This window comes from Lutjanus erythropterus, chromosome 10 (assembly GCF_056507025.1).
Source record: "Lutjanus erythropterus isolate fLutEry1 chromosome 10, fLutEry1.hap2, whole genome shotgun sequence".
Classification (NCBI taxonomy): domain Eukaryota; kingdom Metazoa; phylum Chordata; class Actinopteri; order Lutjaniformes; family Lutjanidae; genus Lutjanus; species Lutjanus erythropterus.
The window spans coordinates 31325503-31349466 of NC_139326.1; the positions used below are offsets into that span (position 1 = coordinate 31325503).

A 23964-nucleotide genomic window follows, 5' to 3' on the forward strand; every position below is an offset into this window, starting at 1 on the left:
ACACACAAATTCATTTCCTCAACCCATGTGTTTGAGCAGGCAGACAGCAGCACTTACAGCTGTTCTCTGGTGCTGATATATCTGTGGCATGTTGGTGCTTGTGTGCCCGTTTCTAGGTAATGATAAATCTGTGTTAAGTGAGACGGATCATTCGGTATCAAGACAACGCTGACAGTGCAAGAATCTAAAATTCCTAAATGATCTACCTCTTAAAACAACAAACAGCACAGGGCACTTAACCCCAGCAGCACAGGATCAGGCCTATTTTGCATTAGCAAAATTATCACTTATGTAACTTGTGTGCTGCATTAACCATCACTGATAAGCTGCAGATAATTAAATACAGTGGGAATCATATAGAGTGAACAGTTACATGATCAACCACTTGTATGGAAAAAATCTGGGACAGAATCATGCTTTAATAAATATTGGTTAAATAATTAACTTAGAGTAATCAAGCAGTCCACTCATAGTGTTTATTTTGGGTCTTTCCGTACATGATAACATATGGAAAAAAATGTGAAACTATAGCAATTCTACATTTTATTAAAAAAAAATCACTTCTGCTTTCGTCCTGCTGGCTACCCGAGGCTGGTGCTGTGTGTCCACTGAAGTCATGAAACACAGAAAATTAACAAGATGCAGCAGCAACACTTCCTCACATGTTCCTCAGGTCGAAGGTGCCCTTATCAAGTCTACTGAAAATGCCTGTCACATAATGCGCCCTTGAGTGGACCCTTCTCCACCCTACTCTACTGGGTAACTCTTCATTGTGCAGGTCCTCAATTCCATGGTAAGTAGGTGGTAATTATCAAGAAACTTATTTGGAATTTCTTTGAAATTCCCCCAGCATTTACCCCAAAATATCAGAGACGTCATCTTTGTCTACTCTTCACATCAGGGCAGCAGGAGATTAATTGTAAATGCTTAACTCATTTGTAACTTCTGCATAACAGGCATGTAACTGAATTGTTGCAGCTTAACTTCCATATAGTTTCTGCCTAATTGCTGCTGAGGAGGCCTGTAAAATTGAAGCAAGTTGTTGCAGCCTAATTTCCAACTGGTTTCTGCCTAACTTCAGCAGACCAGTAACAAACCGGCCTGAACGATACAAACTTCAACAACAACAACGACAAGCCCATAACCACTGCAGTGCTTAACACTTCAAATTCATATTCACATTCATGACATAACTCCCCCATAATTTGGGGGTTGTTTCAAAGAAATTTCATCATGGAACTTGTGATACATGTTGGGATCATTTCAAAGAAATTCTAAATAAGTTCCTTGCTAATTACCACCTACATACCATGAAATTGGGGGGATGTAAAATGAAGAGTTATCATTTACACACATACAGTATTTTGAAAAGCGCTGCAGTGTAGTTTGTTTATTTTTTATCTTCTTATGGAGATCTATTTGATCTGAACAGATGTGATGATAAGAGATTTCCATTATATATATATAACTTATTCACCAGAAGGTGTGAGGTGCGAAACCACATCCTGAACCTGAGAACAGCATTACACACCACTTAAACACGTCTCTTATTTCCCTGGGGTAAAAATACCTGCTCTCCAACAAACATGCCCTATTTACTGAGCAGACAAAGGCTGCAGTGTAAAAATATATGAATAAATAAATAAATTAATAAATAAATAAATAATATATATATATATATATATATATATATATATATATATATATATATATATATATATATATATATATATATCAATCTACTTCTTTTATCTAGTATTTAAACTTCAAAGTCCAACTCTGCTTAAATGAAGGCCTGCGACAAGAGGTAATTCCACCTGTTTTAAAGAACTTTCGACAGTTGCAAGTGTTTGAAAATCTTAAAAAAGGAAGCAGCCTTGAGGTGACAAGTCGAGTTACTCATGAAGGCACACAGCACTATAACAACAAACGTCCTACAAAGGACATTTTTTCACAGTGTAGACACAAGTTCCATAGTCCATCTTTACTTTCACTAATGTAATCTCTGAAAAGCTCCTACTCACAGGGTCATAATACACACTGCTGAAGTATTACATCAGAGCTCACACACATACACACACATAGGAATTCCCATTAGCACTTAGTCAAAGGATCATTACCATGGCTTAGTCGGCTTGAGGTCATGTTATGTGTACGTGCCTTTGCTCTCGTGGTTAAAGGAAAATACTTTAAGCTTTACTGCAATTGTTTGGGCCAGTATACCTTTATTTTAACATAATGCTGTACTCACCACTGACACTGTAAAGACTGAGGGGATGCACTTAGCTAGAAACAGCTTTACAAAGGCTACAGGGACACAGACATATGAGCCCCAGAGGGCTTTTGAACCTGTCTGATCTTAAAGAGAGAGCTCACCCAAAAATGAAAATTCAGCCTCACCCTCACATTTACTCACCCTAATACTGATTGAAGGTTGGGTTTAGTTTCACAGGAAAACAGCGTAGCAGAATCTCCCAAACAATGGAAGTGAATGGTGACCAGTTTTCAAACGTATAAAAACAGCAGAATTAAAGAATTTCCACCATGTTTTTAGTCTGAATCTTAGTCTGAATCTTTAGTCTGAAAACTGGTTACCATTAACTTACATTGGTTGGGAGGTTGTGCAGGGCTGTTTTTCTGTGAAACTCCAACAGTGTTTCGTGGACTAACAAAATAAACCCGCCCTGGCATGAGGGTGAGAAAATAATGACTGAATTTTCATTTTTGGGTGAACTATCCCTTTAACCTTTTTTTTTTTTTTTTTTCTTTTAAGCAGCTATTTGAAAGTTCTAAGTGCTAAGCTAAGGTAAACATTAAAAATTAGTACCAGAACAGTCCATTAGTGCTGCTGTTTTGCACTGCAGAGCTATTTCCAGGTTCAACTGTGGCTGAACCCACATAACCTACATATTGTACTCATGTATGCACTGTTATTCTGTTTACAGTGAGACACTAGTGCCAAGGAAGTTATACAACATGTGAAGTCATGCAGACCAAATATTCTCAACCTACTTGGGAACGTGGTCCAAAGATTTTTAACAAGCAGAAGTGGGTCTTAAGGGAGAAATATGTAATATATTTAGTGTATTAAATCATAAAATAACCATGATATATCATTGCAGATTAATTTTCTGAATTGCATGTTCTCCCTTGAATTTTCTAACTGCTTTTGTTCACTTGTTTCACATGTGTTAGCATTAAAATGAATGCCAAACTAATAATCTTGTGGAAAGAGCAGATGTTTATAATGGTTAAGCTGAGTAATAAGTAAATATAGTAAGGCAGGCAGTCACTGATCTTCAACTCCAGAGTATATATTTTTGAACACTATGGTCTCACATATTCCTCTTTTAAAGAAGAAATATGTAGCAAATGCTCTTGCAAAAATGAGCACTGCAGTCCACATATAGCAAGTTGGCGCCTTAGACAGTACTGTATATTTATATATTAGGTTGAATCCTACTTAACATATGAGCCATAGATGAAGTGAGTTGTCTCCCCAAGCCCCCCTTCTCCCCAGACTCGAGGAAGCTCAAGCAGGCTGCAGGAACACTGAAGGAGTGCAAGACAAGCGCCATATTATAATTTGACAATAATAAGCGAAGGAAGTCCCACTGCTTTGAAAATACACGCTCTGGAGTTTTGAGTTCAGTGACTGCCTGCCTCACTGCCTGCCAGACTTCATTAACATATTGCTCTATTTAACAGTTATAAATATTTACTACTTCTAAACTATCATTGATGATTTTTTATAACTCATAAACAGATACTCATTTAGCAATTATTCAGCATTGATTTTAACTATGTGAAACAGGCAAAAAAAACACAGTCATTCAGTACAGTAAATATGTTACAGATTTCAGCTTTCATTCACAAAATTGTGAGAAACCCTGATGTAGATAACCTAAATTGTAAGGAAGGACAGAGGACAGCTGTATCAGAGGTGAAAGGACAGCAAAGTGTTAGGAAAAAAACAAGTCCACTGTGCTATTACTAATTTACCACCAGCACTAATGTATAATAAATAGCTCCACCAGTGACTGGTTATTTAGTGTTTTCTGTGTGTGTGTATGTGGTGGATCCAAACTACAAAGGTCATCAGTTGGCAGATTATGTAAGAGGAGACACACATAATGCACGCAGGCTCTCGTACACACACAAACACAGAAGCAGAGATGTCCTAAATAATCAGATTTTCTGCTGCTATAAAGAAATTAATGTCTCTCATGCAGGCATATCACTCTGGAATCACACAGCCTGGCATGACACCCCTCATCAGTCATTAACTCCGTCACAACAGGATTATAAAAGTCGATAACGTGCTTACAGGAACAATGCTTACAAGTGCAATATGCCATTGTTTTGCTTGTTTTTTAAATGAATTTCTGCTGACTTAAAAACAATACGTTGAGGTTGGCTCAGGTTAAGTTTGGCTTAGCCTATTTTCAGGGTGAAATTGTTTTTCCTAACCAGAATGTTCCTCTCTTAACAAAGCATGTGACAGTCTGGGTATTATTGTCTGACAATGTGATGTTTTGAGTTTAGATATCAACAAAAGCGGAGCGGAGGAAGGTGGGGAGAGGGTGACGGAGCAGCAAAGTGTCAAGGGCAAAGAGAAGGCTAATGATGGGAGTTGAGTAACAGGGTAATGAAGGAGGTGAGGTGAGGCGATGTGGAGGAGGAGAGCAGAGGAGGCTGATGCCTGGAGCTGCAGACGCCAGGCAGGCAAGCCAGGATGAAAACAGCTGAGCTGGCACTGTGTCTTCATCAGCTGACTGCAGGCTGACAAAGCACACAGGACATGTTGACAGACACGCACACACATATAGACCAAAACACACGCACAAGCAGATCAGTGTGCAGATGTACAGAGAGAAAGAGGGTGTGAGAAAACAACGGTGGAAAGGAAGTTTGAGCCACAAACGCATCTATAAATGCACTCACAGTCTGCTGCACTTGAAAGGTGACAGGGTGACATGTTATAAAAAAAATGTGCATCCTGATTGCACAGTGTGATGTACACGTTTGTGAATTTGTCAAGCGTTGGTGGTTACGGCTTATGACTATTGTGAAACGCACTGGGGCTCTCTGTCAATGTTGAAATCTTTAAAATTATAAACCTCCGTCAAGGAATTTTTGTCTGTGCTTTAACGGAAATAACATTTATTAAAGGACTAGTGTGTAGAATGTAGCAACATCTAGTGGTGAGTTTGCAGATTGCAAACACCTCATTTTACTCTCCCCTTCCAAGAGTGAGAATCTTGGCCGCGAAACTCACGCAAAACGCGACTGTATCTAGAGCCAGTGTTTGGTTTATCTGTTCTGGGTTTCTGTTGATATATGGAGGACCTGCACCCTCTGTTGAAATGGCTCGTTTTAAAGCATGTGTTAAACTCATGACCCAAGGGTCTAATCCCATTTTTTTGCAGCCCACAAAAGCTCGCAAAGAAAACCATTTGTGCAATACAGTTCTAAGCTGCGTTACAGAAGCAGTGTCCATAAACTGCATGTTACAGAATACATCCTGATTTTGTTAACCATGGACTGAAGGCATCTAGCTGCTGGATGACGGTATACACTACAGTGTCAGTATCATAGAGCTGTTTTCAGCAGTGGCCTTCTAGGCAAGTGGTTGAAGTAACAACCCCTACTGTTCTTTAGACTTATATTACTTAGTATACTTCATTTTTTAAATTGTTTATGACAGTTGTACACTTGAATTTCGTCTTGTCATACTTCTTAGATTTATGCTTTCAGGGAGAGTTATTTATTCATATAGTTTTTATTATTTAGTTCTTTTATTTATAACCAGCCCTTTGAGGCCAACCATAATGCTGATGTGGCCCAGGATGTTCTAAGGTAATGAAATTACTCTTATTTTCAGGTGATTACATATACACTAATGAAAACATACATATGAATATTATATTGCATTCCTTCCACAGTCTGCCAATAAATCTTTCACACTGGACCTGTCAGTGACATGCATTAGAAAGCACTCTGTTCATTTGCTTTAATGTACTATTTGTTCAAAATATTTGAATTGTGCAACAAGCACAGTTTTAGTAAATGTATTGATCTGAAATGTTCACCTGTTTCTTTCACCTATAGAATGTCCTTGTGAAGTTCAGTGAATATGTTCATGTGTTTATTTTACATCACATTACAAGTCCGTCATTGAGCACCACTGCTCAGGCCCCGTTTCCCAGAGCCTTCGTAGCGCTACGTGCGTCTTAAGTTGTGTCTTAAGGTCTCCTGGGCTGTCTCCCAGAGTTGGGAAACAGCCCGTAAGCTGAAGGGAGACCTTAAGATACAACTTATGATGCACGTAGCACTATGAAGGCTCTCTGAAGGGCCCTGAAAAGTAGCATAACTGCACTGGGTTGTTCAAGAACATTCAACACATTGTCATGTGAAGGAATGAAAAAGAAAAATGCTGAAGAAGGGATGAGGGACAAAAAAGTTTTTTGTTGCCTGAGAGCAACTGTGTGCAGTAAATTGATGAAATGAACTTGTATGGATGAAATAGATAAAATGGCAGGACACATAATGGAGAAAGATACATATAATTACAGTTCATTCTAGACTTTAAATTACAGAGTGGTGACAGATGTCTCACAATTGCATCACAAAAAAAACCAAAATGATGAATATGTTGATTCATAATTAATTGTCTACAGCACACGTCACTGTGTTACTGTCATGTCATGAAGTCTGGTCACTGTCATTTGAATTGGTATTTGTTGGTTTTGCTTTGGCAATAAGTACTTTTGCATTTCATGCCAATAAAGCAGCTTTGATGGAGTGATGGGGCATAAGAGGATAGAGTGATGATCCAATCATGTCTGGTGGAGGAAGGATGTAACAGCTTGAGGGCAGAGTTCAACCAAAAAGTGTGGCAACTGGATTACACAGAAAACAACTTTTGGGTAAGTAAATGTTACGTGGCCATGCTTATGTGTGTGTGTGTGTCTGTGTGTGACAGATTAGTTACATTCTCAGTGGCTGTTACGTTCTCCTGAACAGTGATTTTGGTCACATATTAGCCCAAGCAAAGTGTGTCAATGCCTTAAAAACTCTACAGCCAAGACAAAGCAATCTCTTGGCTGCACCAGTTGTGAAAAATGGAACATGTTGCAAGGTGGCTAACCCTCTGGTCAGCCAGCAACTGTGTTATTGGGTCAGTAACTAGGCTCTGGCTGCTCCAACATCTGAAATCGCATGTGTGTGTGTGTATGTGTGCCTGTCTCTGTGTATGCACTGCTCACCTGCCATAGGCAAATCGTCTGTCTTTGTGATGATCCCCGAATGTGTCCCATAGCCTCAGGGACACGCTGACCTCATCCACTACATCACGAGATCTCTCTAACACCTGCAACACACACACATTTCTCTGTAATCAGGTCAAAAGGTCTTAACTTCATTGTGATGTTTGTGTTTTTAGTGGAATTGAAGGATTATGCAATCACTGTGCTAGAGGGAAAAAAATCATGCACAATGTCAAACTGCTTGGTCGACATTTTTAAAGCCACTGGAAACACAAATCCATAATAGTTTTCTAGCTATGTAATTTAAGGTCTTATGTAGAGATTACTAAGCATCTAAAAAGTATTAAAAGTTTTTGTCTTTTTTTGGATTTCTCATCCAAATTTTAAAAAGTACCACCTTAAAGTTTTTGTACACTTTCCTGATATTGCTCATAAATTGGGCGTGTTTGTGCCCACACATTTTTTACAAAAAGTGAATCAATCAAAAAAAAATTCCACATCAGTTGTCCCAACAAAACAGGTCCAACAAAACCTCTCTGCTCCTGCTTAATCTGCCTGTTTGAGTCTGAGCCTACTCAACAACTGGGGAGCTGAATCTGTTATTTCCCTTCATAGTCCTTGGACAAAAACTGTTTATCTTGCAGAAAGTTTATCTTGCAGAATTCAATATCGGTCAAAGTGTACACTATATTTGGAATATTTTTACTGCTTTACTTACAAGTAGCCCTTTTCAAGTCTGCACATACCACAACACCTGCCCTTATACAATGTTGAAGGGATTATTTGAATTGGGTTGTGTGAGGTACATATAGATAGTGTATGTGTTACCTACAGTAAATGGTAGATGGTAAAAGGTCCGCCTACAAAAACCCAACATCAGGTTAAGTACGATTATCTGAGCCAAATATCACTCCCTCGAAACCAACCAGAGTAGTAGTACTAGACCAAGAACTCCTGTGCTCTGCAAGGTAAAATTACTGATTCAAAGATTTTCAAGCTCTTGCGGGCCACATGGAGTTTTTTGGTTTGGAGAGAGTGATATTGCGTGAGATAAAACAGTAATAAAATTCTAAATATAGCATACATTTAAACTAATACTGATTTTAAGATGGCTAAAATATGTTTTGCTGCTGACCCTGTCCACAGCAGATCACTGCTTAGCTTTTGTGTCAGTTCTCCTTTAGGAGATCAAATATGATATGCCACACCTTCACAACTTTGCAAAACATTCTAAACATCAAAATGATCTGGTTTTGACAAGTTTTTCGTATAGTTTTGAATATTCTATTCTATTCTTTCATCATTAATGCATTTTTACTATCTAAAGTTAAGTTTCCCGAGGCTTTAAAATTAAGTATATTTTAAAGGGACTGAAAGGAGATGTTTTCACATAAGTTACAAACGCACAATAAAAACTCACTTTGTCCAAAAGAGTACCAGAGTTTGTCTATATGTGGCTTTTTCCACTGTGTGCCTGTGTGTGTGCGTGTGTGTTTGTGTGTGTGTGTGCCCACCTCCTGGCATACACGGTACTGGTCGATGGCCCAGACGGTTGGCACGTGGGTGGCAAGCAGCTGATACTGTGTGAGGGTGGCATTGCAGGCCCGGGCACAGATTAGCCTGGTCTTGCCTACTGCATTATCCCCTACCACCACACATTTAATGGTTTCCACATTGGGCCGCTCATAGTCTGTGTCTATATCCATGGAGAGGGCCCTGGAGAACAGGAGATAGGACAGAGAGGGAGAGACAAGAGGTTAATTCAATGCTCATGGAAAATTAAAATCACTCTGATAAAGAATCCTAGGAGGGATGACACTGCATTTTCAACAACAACAGCAACTGGCAACAGGCACACAGTAGCTTCTATAACTGTCACCCGGTCCAGGCTAGGGAAGCTTTGTTTAAAGCTCTAAGCTCCCATAGCTGTACTGACCAGTGTACAGAGGCTTCTGCCAAACTCCTCAACAGAACACATGGTTCGCAGGCTGAGGAATAGAGGGACCGCAGAGCTATTTCTGTAACAGCACACAGAGAGAAAGACAGAGAGACAAAAAGAGACTTCCCTTCAGCTCACTGTCCTTTTCTCCTTTCCCTTGTATCTGTTCCCCCTTGTGATGCACTGACAGCATCTTCACGTCATCCTAAACATAATTAAGGTTGGGTATTGTTTTGGGTCTTGACGATTCTCGATTCAGATTCTGTGAGTCTCTGGCATTCTTCACAGCAGAGTTGGGAAGAATGCTAAATACTAGAGATCCACTTTACCATTCTTTTGCCATCCAATTCATCTCACATGAATTTGGACGTTTGCCGATAACAACACTATAATGATACCAGTGCTCTTTTTTCTTTATGTTTATTATTATTATTATTATCATTACCAGTAGTAGTGAGATTAAATAAGGCTGAAACTGAACTTCAGTCTGGAAAGCTTATGTAGTTTGTGTAATGTAACTTATGTAATGGAGCCTTTCAGTCATTGTGGGGTGCTGTAGGATGCTGGCTTATGACATTCACATGTACAGCTGATATGCTGATAGACGGCTCCCATCTGCATAATTTCCCCTGATGTATTGCTGAGAGTTTATGTTTGCTGTCTTATGTTCCAAAATGCAGATGTTACTGTTTGTTAGTGTTTGCAATGTGTTTGTTCAGAACATGGTTGTTTATGGTGGCTTATGTGGGTAATGTGGGTCAATATTTGTGCTGGTTTACTGTTACACCATGAGTCAGGTGATTCTTTACTCCAGCTGTATCATACCTCAGTAATTTGAAATGCTTCTCCCTTCTGGCAGAGTAGAAGTGGAAAGCACAACTCAGCACTCATTTCCACTGCTTAGTGTAACGCTGACAAATAGGAAACATGTGGCAAACATGTTATTATGAAATTTGGATTGGACTGCAGTTTATCAACGTGAGTCTGACACCTTATGATACCTTACATCAATATTGGGCCAGGGTACTAATATTGGATCGGAACAGTCCCATTTTTACTAACTTTCTAGGAAACACAGAACTAATGTGACACTGGCTAGCTAACTTTAGCAACAATGGTCTCCTTTTGACTTCTTTAATATTTTGGAGTTTACTTTACTATGATGATAGAAGAGTATCCCATCGATGTAAAACATTTTGTGGCATAGTATTTGCTAAATTGAGGTGATTGTTTGAAGAGTCACAATTTGTGCTAGCCAAGCAACTTCACAATCAATCAGCAAGTTAACTGAAAATTATGTTGGAATCACATCCAGTGTTTAAGATGGCCACCATGCTTCACAACCATGTTTCTACAGTAGCTCAAAACAGACAAACCAAACACTAGCTCTACATAAGACTTTATGGTAGTGCCAATATATGTCTCATAAATGGATTATATTATGCTTTTATATTCTATCACAAACAATAGTCTTATTCTTACAGTATGCTATGATCGTTCTGTGACCTTCAGAGGTTGTTGACACAATAGTCATGCACAATACGATTTGCTGGAACACCAAAACAAATTAGTATCTGGAAACAGGGTTCTCAAAAAAGACGAATGGAGGAAACATCTGGGTTCAGTCAAGGACATACACACACATACTTGTATACACACTTGTCAAATAAACTGTTACTCATTAAGTTCCTGTCTCTCTCTTCTCTGCATCGACTCTCATTTGCCACAACTTTTCTCATTTTACATGACTTGCACAGCCACTTAAGGTTTTCCAGTACAGTTGGAAGGGGAGAGTAGGATGAGGTGTTTACAATCTGCTAGCTCATCGCTAGATGCCTCTAAATCCTACATAGTGATCCTTTAATAAGACAAAAGCATTAGAAGATGGAGGACATTCATGCAACTTGCATGTATAAAGGTGCAGACAGATAGCCAGGTCAACATACGGTAATAAGAAGAACAACTGAAATTAAAATTTCTAAAACAAAACGCGATGCGGTGAAACATGACACAAAAGCAGCACAAAATAAATAAAATCCGCCATGCAGGCATCTCTAATTAACTGAAATTAACTTCAGGTTACAGAGGAGCCCAGGGGGAGCTGTGCATCATCTTTTGGGGTCAAATATATTTACTACAGGCTTGCACAGAGAAGAAGCACAAGAAAGTATGGTTACATGTTTGACCACATTTCACCTTTCAACCTCAGCACAAAACGGAGGTGGTTTTGTATGTTCACACAGTTCAACTGACTTCCTCTTTTAAAAACAAACATCTCTGTGAAAAGCTTATCAAAATCCTCTTTCCATAAACTGCTTAGACACATTTCTGACATGTCAAAACGCATGTTAATACCCATTTTTTAAAAAACATTCCTGGAAGAACCTGCTCTATTGCATAACCAGCCCCCTCACACACACACACACACACACACACACACACACACACACACACACACACACACACACACACACACACACACACAGAGCTGAACCTGTAGTCAGCTAATCAGTCCATCCGTCCTTGCAACTAGTTCAAAGACCCAGGCCAAGGCCCCATAAATAGAGCATCTGAAACATTCATAAAGGCCTTCACTTGTTATTCCATTGACGTGGATGCCAGTGCAACACTTCAGTCCAGCACTGACACACACCAGCAGCTAAAAATGGCATCTATTCATGAGATACATGAGCCATGTGTGCACCCTGCTATTCAGCCATGACCTGTTCTCCGTGTCCTCACAAACCTCCAATCTGTTCATAATAAAACTGCTGCCGTAAAACACTTATTTCCTCCCCAGAGACCTCATCGATTTCTCTCAACAACAACAACCAAAAAACACATTTCCTGTCAAGCGGAGTCCCAGTTACGTCAGCTGCAGAGAGCCTACCTTCATATGTGTGAAGATGAAGAAAAGTGTCTGTCAAAGAGGCTGTTTCTTGAATGGCTTATATGGAACAGACAGAGCTGTGTCTGTCTGAGTTATAAATATACTTATTCCCTCTGCCAGCTGTGTGGCTGCAACACCATTACAGAACGTACAACAGGTGGAGGAGAGAGAAAGAAGAAGCAATAAAAAGTTGCCACAACCCTGCACTTATCTAACAGCTATCTGCTTAATGGCCATGGCAGCAGGAGGGATGAAGGACCAGGTGTGAAGCCTTACAGACTACATGAGTGGTTCTCGAACATCTAAAGTGGGAAGTGATATAAGAACAAATGTTATTTTATTGTTGTTCCGATCTACCATTCGTTCCTATTTTAGTACCCATTGATTTCTGGATGTTAAATGGGTTGGTTCATATTATTTGAAAAGGGGTTCTATGACATACTTATCCATAGCCAGTGTATTACTTACCCTAAAACGCCCCCAGTCAGGAGAAGCAGAGAGAAGCAGCACAGAAGCTAAGCAATGGACTGCTGTCGACAGGGTCAGCAACAAAAGGTATTTAGCCATTTAAAAAAGGTTCACCTACAAAACACAATATTACTTTAAGTGTACAATATACAATAATTAGAATATTTTCATTGCTTTACTTTGCCATTAGACAGCCTTTTCTAACAGTAAACCACCATTATATAAGCCAAATATTGCCCTCTCTCCAAACCAACCAAACTCCAGAGGTGAAATTTGTGAAATTTTACCTTGCAGAACACAGGAGCTGCTGGTCTACTGCTGCCTCGATTTGTTAGTTTCTTTGTGCTTGTGACTTCTGTGAATCTGAACTGCTCTGATTTGGTTGCTTTGGAGAGAGTGATATTTGGCTCAAAAAAACACCAGTTTCCAGTCTGATGGCAAAGTAAAGTGGTAAAAATATTCTTAATATGGTGTATACTTAATCTGACATTGATGTCTTTAGGTGGACCTTTTTTAAGTGGCTAAAATACCTCTCGTTGCTGACCCCGTCACACAGCAGTTCTTGCCTAGCTTCTGAGCTGGTGCTGGCTGAATATAGATTCTTATACAGTACAACCCCACTTCAAATAATCCAAACAATCACTCAGGGTTTGTCACCTATGCTCATAACGAACAATCAGCCTCCAATTTATGATCAAGTGGGATTCATCATTCGGCACTTGTGGGTAAGAGGTAGGGTTGGGCAATTTAGCCAAAGTGGCAAATGATGATGTCCACGGTCTTTTGTCTCAGCGCCATATGTCTGTACCTTAGTTGTGTTTTATGAGAAAACAATGAACTAGACATGGAGACGTAGTGCAATGAACAGCAATAACAGCTTATTTTTATTTTTTCTCCCATATGTCAACAACAGAACAGCAAATCTGTAGCAACTATGAGCGGAAACAATGTTATGATGATAGAGGGCTCAGTGGTCAATGACTGTCCTCTGTCACGATAGAAGATGGCATCGTCTTTCGGCCTTGTTTTTCTTATTTTTTGTCTTAACAGAAAATACGGAGAAAATATAAGAGGAATTGAAGTTAATGTTGCCGCATTAGATAGATATGCCGCAAAGGACATATGTGCAGAATAAGACAGAAATGAAACAGTCACTGACAGACAGAGGAAGAGGCAGAGGGATGCATTGTAATGTTAATTCCCAGCGTTACCAATGCAACAGTAGATAAGCAAAAGGGATTGCAAGAGAGACAAGGAAGGAGGGGATTATTAGAGTCTTAGAGAGAAAGAGAGGGACTCAGCCCAGCATTAGAATCAGTCAGTCATGCCACTGGGATCAAAAGGGCAAGACCAACAATAACCCAGGCTGCTCAGGGGAACAAATCACAGCTTTTACCGCTGATGCTTCTCTCTGCTGTCAAATATGTGGTTCTCTAAGAGAGGAGGACAGATAAGAGGAAAAAGCAGAGGAGAGGAAAATTTAAGATCCTCTACTACTGACCCATGGGAGTCTGGAAGTCAGTATGCGCACGTACGCGTGTGCATGTGGTAATGAGCTTAGGGCCGGTCTGCGAGGCATGGAATGATGCGAGCGGTGATGTAACCAAGAGGCAGCATCGGTGGTGGTGGTGGTGGTCTGGACAGTTTCTCAGGGGGATCAAGAGTACCCGGCTCCCAGATATCATCCTCCATCTGAGGCTCTGCATCGAGCTCGGTCAACACGCACAACATTGTTTAATTGTTTCACTCGCACATCACTGCACTTGACAGAAAAGCACCTGCTCTCGGGTTTATTTCTAAACTTAACAAGCCTTCAAAAATTTCAGCCATTGTTTTTAGTGCATTACTACAGGCTATAGGTGTAAGAAAATACTGATGGTTGGTTCGGTTCATGGCAACAAAACTACTTACTTAGATTTTAGGAAAAGATCGTTTTGTCTCTGCCATGCACCTGAGTGTAAATAGCCAATATGGCTGGAGACTGTGAGAGCAGAGCAGTGCAGCTCAGAGGAGCGGAAACAGAAGCTGTGAGGCTCAGGTTTCATTTTTAGCCAACGACCTATAGTGAACTGTAGATGTCTAGACTTCATCTGCTGGCCAGTGTCATCTTCCCAGTGAGGCAGCAAACGAAGCTGCAGACGTGTCGGAATGTGACAATAAAATGTGTGTGTGAAAGAGAGAATGAGATTCCAGTTTTTGTGCACGGGTGCAGTATTTCTGACTCTTATAGTGACATATTGATGGGTGCAGGCAAGACCACAGTGATAGGAACACTGTGACAGGAACTCAAACGCCCACTCAACACACAAACACCGACCTTCTGGTTTACTCTGGAATGTCATGGATTGAGTGTGTGTGTGTGTTCGGTGCAGGAGGACCAGACAGACAAAGAAGCTCATGCATAATTTGGACCATGTGCGTCTCAGTATGGCTTTGCTTTAAGGCCAGAGGGGGGTTTCATAAGGAGATGGATTACAGCTCCATCACTGCAGAGTTCCTGGCATCTTCACCTCTTGTTTTTTTTACTCTCACTCGTTGCTTCCTTTTTAAATCCTTTCATTTATCCTTCAGTCTGTCTGTCTGTCTAGGTCTATCTCCTTTGCTCCCAGCTGTGTCCACTCAACCAAACCTTCTGACCCGCTGACAAGCTCCTTCACTCTCTGTCCCATTCTGTGTTTGTTATCCAAATGTAATGCTCCAGCTCACTCTTATTCCATCCTTCATTTCACTCATCGTCTTGTAGCATCTACAGCAAGACCAAATATATCAGCCGATATAGGCCTATCACAGCTATATTGGTCTGTATCAGTATCAGGGTATATTAGGGATGTAACAATATATCGAATATCACAATAACACAATAAAAAAAAAAGTACAACCTTAAGCTGTTCCGCCCAATAAATGACTCCTAAATGATTTATGCAATTGAAAATAAATATTAATATTAATATTATATAAAACAAGTGTGGTAGAAGTGCTGGTGTTATATCAGCCAATCAATACATGTATGTCTGTGGTAAACACAGGTTATTTAATGACGTTCCTGAGTAAGTGACGTGTGCCGATCATGCCTGTGGATCAAAGTGAATCGGAAAGGATCTTAGTGATGGTCTAACTAAAGTCTTTACTGTAAAGAAATGTGTTTGTTTTAACAGTCTGCCCACTCACCGGGAGCAGAGCATATTTTAACATTAATAATTAATATAAATTGATTTGACCTACCTTATAAGGAACTAATAATGAACCTTGTAAACAGTGTAAAGTAATGTAGGAAGTGGATTTAAAACCAACTTGTTTTCTGCTTCTCACGGTTCGGAGTAAAAGATCATGAAATCAGCACTGCTGTCAAATTAGAGATAGCGGCCCCAACCCCAAACTATAATGAGATCTACGTCTTTGTCCCTATTGTTATCAGCCCCCAAAACCCAGCACTGGTTGGGTTCTAGCAGTTACCGGTCTCCACCAACCTTCCTTCTCGTCCTCTCACATCATGCCCATCGCCCCTTTTTCTCTGCAGTCGTCTATCCATCCATCTATGACCTCGCACTTTTCTGGATAGCAATCAAGGAGCAGCATTAAGCAGACAGCCCTCCTCCCACACCCGCTCTGCTTCCCCCTTCTGTCTCCATCTCTCCGTTATGCAACAACTTTAGCGATCCACTGGCAGCGAACGCTCATCCCAAAAAACCCTCCGTAGCCCCCATCTGCTTCTTTTTTGTCCTCTTCCTTGGGGCTAGAGTTCACCCCGGCCCCATGACGAGGCCGCCTGCGCCTGCCTGTCTGCTCCCTGCACCCAAAAAAGAAAAAAAAAAAAAAAATGACCCCAATACCAACCCACTTTATACATGGGCCAACACTTGCACACTCACTCAGACCTACGGGGTTTACACTATCACAGGCTTGACTGCGCGGTCAAAGTGTCCATGTGTAATTGTTGGAAGATACATGTGCAATCATGTATGCAACCTCATTCTTTTGGAGCTATTTTTGTCAAAAGTTTGCTCTCATGAAAGACAGTATCTACTCATTTGTGTTTCAGGTGTGTGTATAGAAAACGTGTGTGTGTGTGTGTGCGTATTGTGTGGGTGTTTGAGACAGTGGCTGCCACAGGCGCAGCTGGCACAGACTGGTTACATAACCTGGTCTGTAGCCTCTGCTTGGCTCCCTGGCTGGCTGACAGTAGACCTCAGACTCACACACAGACATACATACACACACATACATGCACACACACACACACACACACACACGCATGCCAGCACGTACTTGCCTCACCCACTGCAGATGGCACTGGTATTACTGCTCAGCCCATGGCAGACTGTGATATGTACACATCTATTCTAATGAATGAGAGGGTCTTTGGGAGCGGCATGTCCGCCCGCCTGAGAAAGCCCTCCTCCTCCTCCTCCTCCTCCTCCTCCTCCTCCTCCTCCTTTCTTCTCTGCTGCAATAATGCTTTGTAAACACAGGAAGGCTCCTCTCCTGATGCCCTCATTTCCTTTATCCCTCCTCATCTTCCTCCTCCTCCTCTTCCCCCGTCCATATTTTCCACCTACACTTTCACTCCATCTCTCTTACTGTCTTAACTGGTTTCTCTTTGTCTTTTTGCGATTCCACGCCCTTAGAATTTCCAGTATTTACTCTAATACACAATCATTTTCAACAGTTTCTCCCAGTATGCCTGTCATTCTGTCACCTCTCCCACTTTTATTCTTTTCTTCTCAAAACGTTTCTGATAAAATAAAAAGATGAGCTGTCAGTTCATTTGCCATTTGCCAATGACCATTACAGTACTGTGAAATTGCTTTGACTCTGTTTTTTGTCTTGAAGTCGAGATTAGTGGTCTGCAAATAATGGGTTTTTCAATGGCTAATGCTGATATTTAGAGAGCAGAGCAGCTGATATATAAAGCAAACTCCAATATGCAGATGTGTCCGCAGACATCAGATGCGCAGGCATCAGCCCGTGCCAATTATCTCAAAATGCCTGACAATCAGCTATCACTAATCAAGATAAAATGAAAAATGCATTTTTAGCCCTTTTAGATCAAATCCCCAGTCATATTGTGCACCGATTTAACAATATATGACCCCCCACTCCAAAAAAACCCACCCACTTTTTAACAAATCAAGTTTTACGTCACAATACAGAAGTTAGAGACTCCAAATGTCATTTCATCTGGAATGCTCATTTCATATGAGCACAGATCCTTTCAATCACCACTATATACTCTGCTTTGACTGACAGTATTACTTGATACTGATATTTCAAAATGCAACAATAATATTTTTAGATATTAATATACTAAAACTTAATGCATTACCCATGTGACAGATGTTACCATTGTCCATATGAGACTTTGACGAATAAGAAGTGTAGCATTTTGTGTTTTTCTCTGAAACTGAATCAAAGCAACAGTGAATTACTGTGAAAATGAGCCAAAAGACTCAGTCAGTGACCCAAATATTATTGCCACTTTGTTGATGGGGGGATGGATTAGGTTTGTCTGGAAGACGATATTCCAGGCCACTTATCTCCTTTGGGAATGTAACAGGGGATTTAAACATAATAGAGAAATACCTTTAAAAATGGGTGAGAATGTAAAACCTTGGTCCTTCCTTACAACTCTAAAATATCCTGGACCCTAATTATCAAATTTTAGCAAATCACAGTATTACACACAATAAAGCTTACAAACTACCACCAACAGTGCTGAACCAAAGTATAACACCCTGTTTCCTGGTTATGGTGTAGGCAGTTCAGGCAGATGAGGACACACAAGCATAAAACATAATTGCAAGGTCTATTTCCTCTGTGTACCTTCCTCTACAACCTGATAGAGGGGTCAGAACATTCAAGCAGGCCTTGTAATGCTGGCTGACTCTTCCATGTGGGTCTGTCAGTGCTGCACTGTGTGTTATCTCAGAGCTGTTGACACAGTCAAAGCGTCGGGCGTTGTGCCTGACCAGGACAATAAGTAGCTCTGTCCAGATCCATGTGACAGTATACAGAATGACAGGCCCCATCACTGATTCATTAACAGAAGCAGTGATGGAATATCCAAAACCAAAGGAATATTTTTAACAAAATTGCAAAAACAGAATGTGAGCCTCAATTAACCATTGTTTTCATTAGCCTGCTGATTAATCTGTCGATCATTTTCTCAATTACTCAATCAGTTTGTGCTCCATAAAATTTCAGAAAAATGGTGATTGTGAATTGTGATATTTAAAGCTGCTACAAGGAACTTTCATATTTTGTTGATTTTGGAGCCCCCTGTGGACAAAAATAGTAGTGTTTCCATCATAATAACAACATCAAAAATAAAATTATCTAAATATAAATATCTTTCTGCTTCTTTTTAACAAGCTAACGTACTGCTCACTGTAACTTTGGCTGCGAAATGTAAGCACAGACTCATTTAAATCTGATTCCAAGGAGACTCCTACCCAGTGGCAGGGATTAAGAACAACCATACAAAAATAGCCAATCTTCTCACAGACGGGTTTTCTTAACTTGTGTAGGTCATTGACAGGCCTCAGTATTAAATTGAGGCTGTTTCATAACCAGTTAAAAACTCCTTGGAGTAGCTTTAAAAAAAATGATGCAAAAATAATTAATCAATAAATATGTAACAGTGTTTAACATTATAAATCCATAAATTAAGCTCAGTTTTCACTGCTTTCTGTGTGTTTTCTCATGGTCAAACTAGGTGACTAGTCTAAATTAAATTTCGTGTTTAATCAACAGGGAAATTAGTTACTGGGAACATCCCTAACATGAAATAGGTTGAAATCCTACATAATATATGGTGAATGGTTAAAGGGAGGTGTTGGTCCCTGCCCATTCCTCCCCAGACTAGGGGAAGCTCAGGAACGCTGCAGGAACGCTGCAGGACCGCAAGACAAAGGCAACATTATAATTTGATCATAACAAACAATGACATGTCCTACACTATAACCTGATCAGCTGTTTATAATTGTCAATTGTCTGTCAATCTAAAGCTAAGCCTGTTATCCTAAAAAAAACTAACAAAAGCACACTACTCTGGAGTTGGGGTCCATTAACATATTGCTGAATTTAACCGTTATAAACATCTAATACTTCTAAAAGATTGCTAATGAGTTTGTATGATTAAAAACCAGATAATTACTCATTCGGCGAATATCTTGCATTAACTCTTACTAAATAATGTGAAACAGGCAAATAAAAACAGTTATTCCACTCCTCAATTCAAATGGAGGACACTGCAGCATTGCTGTCAGAGAAGCAAGTATTTCAACTTAACATGCTTCTTTACTTTGTGATGACATCATGGTCATTTTATGATTTATTACAGTAAATATATCAGATTTCTCAGTTTATAATCGACTAAATGTTGCAGCTCTAAACAGAATATCTAATAATGCTAAAATAAATAATGAAATTTTGAACAGTTGGTGTTTCCACAAAAGGATCTATTGGCAGGGTGGCCATTAATAGACAGGAGAAAAAAAAAAACATACTGGCCAAAAGACAAAGATTGCACAATATGGAAGAAGACAAGTCTGCCAAAATGTTTACGCAACCAAACATCCTGCAGATATGATTAACTGCTGATGACTGGAGAAGAAAATATGATCAGATAAGAAGAGTTCCTCATGTAGAAATATTCTGTCTTCATCCATCTCCAGGTAGAACAGACACTCGCCTTCACCAGCCTGCAGCTACCTGCGTAACACAATCCCTCCAATGACGTCATGGCCATGGGATCAGCATTACATTACAGTGTGTGCGTGCGTGCGCGAGTGCGCGTGCGGTTTTATAAACTGAGATTCCTGCACGTTATCTATTGTGACAGTTTTTGCGTGCGTTTGTAGTTGTAGTAAATACTGCGGTGTGGCAGCATTACTACTCTCATCAATGAACGGCACCTCCTGCGCTCCCTCTCCCCGCAGCCATTCATAACCACCTGGCCCATTCATATTTTTTTTTTTTTTTTTTTTTTTGGGAAACCGATTCAACCGATCCAGACAGCCTATTGTATTGACATCCGTTTCTTCTGGGAGATCAAATACATCACACGCCCCATTCAGAAGAAGATGTCTCTCACATATCGATGTTGTTGTGAAAGGCAGGTGGAGATCAGCCTACAAATGATGCGCTGATAAGTCTTGCGTAATGTGCCAAGCCCATCCGCTGCACTACAACCCTCACTCCACCGAAATGCTCTCATAAATACAGCAGACAGTGCAGCACATGTGCAATTATAATCTCCAATTGTGACATCTCTTTCTGAAAGAATTTAATACATGTGAAATATAAGATTACAGGGACGTTTCAAAGCTATAAGAGGAGATTAAACCCCCCATTAAGTCCAATAAGGTCACCATGATATGATGTGAATGCAGCACAGCTGATGGTTTTAGAGTAAAGTATACAGTGTGGATTGCATTGTGCATTTGGCAGCATGTGACCCAGTATCCCTGCAGGAGGGGTCCCTACCTTCCAACGGTTCCGGAGTTGACCCACATGCCACTCAGCTGGTGGTTCAGCCGGTCACTCAAACCGGACAAAGACGCGCCGAGAAGAAGGATAATGAAGAGGAGGTGGTCGTGTTGTTAGTCAAAGAGCAGCCTGCATGTAACAACCGCGGACAGGCGTCGCACAGGACCTCTGCCCTGTCACATCCTCCTCCTCCTCCTCTGACTTCCCCTCCTTTAATCCAGCGGCTCTCAGTCAGTCAGTCAGTCCTCAACAAGTCTCGACTCGCTGCTGCTGCAGACGCGATACAAAGACGCTGCTGCGATGGTTTTAAAAGGACGCTTGAAGGAGTGAAACCTAAACATAACTGGCATAAAGATTTTCCTGGTATGAGCCACCCCCTTCTCTGTTGTTGTTTCCCCAGCTGATTTCATCAGAACACGCCTCCACGACTCCGCGTCACGACACAAGGTGCCCGGCTCATCTTGTGCTGCGTTCAGGTGCTGTCTGAAAAACAGACATTTGGTGTAGAGTGAGCTATCTCCAGTATAATTGATACCCCACTTACACCACCGTTATAAAGGCTATTTGAGGGCAGACTAAAGCATGGAAGGAAATGCGATATTATTATAAAAAGTTTTTGTTGTGTCTTAATTATTGCGAATTAATTATCTGTTTTTATATTCATATATTGCTCTTATATATTGTAGAATAAGTCAGATATTGTTACACACTTCTTAATTGGATATATATTGTTGTATTATTGTAATAGTATTGTTATATATTGTCATAATTGTATGATTGTTTTTCTTATAATTTATTATCTCTTCACTTTAGCGTTTAACTAGCTATGACTTTCCTGATACAGGTCTGGGGCTCTATTTTGCGTTTTGCTTCACACTGCTGCACTTCTTTAAAAATTTTGCATTTTTCTTGATTTTGTGCATTCTATGTACTATATTTTCAACTTTAATTCTATTATGATTGTTTATCTTATCTTACCCTTTGTATTATATTTTCATCCTTATTTTATCCTACTTTTAATATTATTATCAAGTCAGTTTTGTCCATGTGTGTCCATTCTATGTGTTCCTTTCTCATTTTATCTTATTTTGACAAATGGGTTTTAATTTTTACTTTTTACTTTATTTTCATGGTATTTTATTAGTATTATTATTATTCCATATTTCCACTCTTAAATGGGACCATCTGTAACTGGATCAAATATAACTACATCAAATACATTGTCCCTTAGGCTATACTTTCAACTGTTCTGCGTGACTTCTAAACATTAAAATAACCATACAAGTGAATTTCAATCTTCAGTTCTCTGATGTTGGAGCTGAGGTGGAGCACTTTAATGTGTCACCAGAGATTAGAATACAAGAGCCAATCATATCTTGCAGAGTTTATAGTAGCCCCGCCCCAGAAACTGTGCTCTTTCCATCCTGTTAACTCAAAACATCCCGCACAGCACGCTGCCTTTTGTTACTGGAGCATTCACGTCCACCACTGTGCTGCTGGCTGCAGACTGGCATTACGACTCTCAGCTGGCATTATTACTCAGACACAAGGGAAAGGGCACATTTTTAAAACATTAACCAAAACGAATAAAAAAGATTAAATGTGCAAAATTATAAAAGCCAATTTGATCCATTAAATTTTAGTTTAATTTCTGCTTTAATCCTCACTCATACCTATAAATCATCCCCAATCAAAATTAACATCCAGACAAATGATGCAATTGTCTCGTTATTACTCATGGGCAATGGAGAGAATTTCTCTTCTATGGTTATTCTGGGAGTTCAGGCATAGCAACTAGCTACCACATAGCAACACTTGTGTATTGCTGCTACAAAAGCCAGTACAGGAGCCAAGAGAAAAAAAATAGGCAGACCATGGATTGCTGTGGAAAATACCCAGCCTTTTTACCCTCATATTTTTCCAAGATCTCAATGTCTGAGTATGAATCATTTCTGGAATGTTAAGCTGCACCGGGGAAGAAAAATGTGCTGCCATGTCGCCAAGAGGGAAAAATACCTCCCTATGCTGCCAGCAGAGCTATTTTTAATTTAAACTTAAATGGCTTTATAAATTTGATGTTATCAAAGGTTATGTTTTTGCCCAGACTTGCTTTTTTTTCACAGGAACCTTCTTTTGAGTGCATCTGCCTGTTATCAGAGCCGGGAGATAAGAGGTGAAGTGGATTTTGTATCATATTACGTTTTATCTCACAATTCAGCTGGGACATCATGCAGTGTTTGGCCATGTGGAGACCCTGGATAGTCTGATCCACCAACTTTCTCTCATGACTGTGTGAGACTGAAGACAGACCTCTACTGGTAGAGTTTGGTACTGCGCTCCCTGAGACAAAGGAAAACCCTCTAAGCTACATTATGTCAGTGCTTGCACTCAAGGCCACTGCACAGAGAGCTTACATGTGACAGATCTGAGTGTAGATCAGCAGTACCTGTCACACTATATGCCAGGAGTGAAAGTGTTTCATGGATAGGATAAGATCAAATAAAATTATTGATCCCACAGTGAGGAAATTCACCTGTTAGAGTAGCTCAGGGATCCAAAGTAAAGATGGAAAGTAGTGCCTGATAAACAGAAATACAAATAAACAAGACTAAAATACAATAAAGTATAAAAACTTCTACAAAACATTATAAATACCTTTCTTTTTTTCTTCTTCTTCTTCTTTTTTTTTTTTTTTTTTTTACAGATATATAGATAATTGTACTAAATATACTGTATGTTGCACAGGATATTTGCATGTTAAAGATATGAAGGATTTACTGTCAGGATATATATAGAGAGATGTTAATGATTAGTCATTCCAGCAGAGTTATTTGTCAAATAAGGAACCTTAGTATCGGGTAAAAAAAAAAAAAAATGCACAAAATTTGAAACCCTATTTTTAACTTGAGTGC

The 23964-nt window shown here is 39.9% G+C and overlaps 1 protein-coding gene across 5 annotated transcripts in view; it reads right to left on the reverse strand.

The window, feature by feature from the left end:
* The window catches only part of rhobtb4 (Rho related BTB domain containing 4), a 64789-nt gene that overhangs the window by 14218 nt on the left and 26607 nt on the right, over positions 1 to 23964 (reverse strand). For 4 of the 5 annotated variants that reach the window (XM_084729038.1, XM_084729035.1, XM_084729037.1 and 1 more), the window contains 2 exons: positions 8783 to 8984; positions 7269 to 7372 (listed from right to left, as the gene is read on the reverse strand). In XM_084729038.1, the coding sequence (XP_084585164.1) occupies positions 7269 to 7372; positions 8783 to 8974 (296 nt within the window). In that variant the 5' untranslated portion in view covers positions 8975 to 8984. Of the gene's footprint in view, positions 1 to 7268; positions 7373 to 8782; positions 8985 to 21049; positions 21451 to 23964 lie in introns of those variants that run through there. The other variant, XM_084729034.1, reaches the window with a different exon arrangement.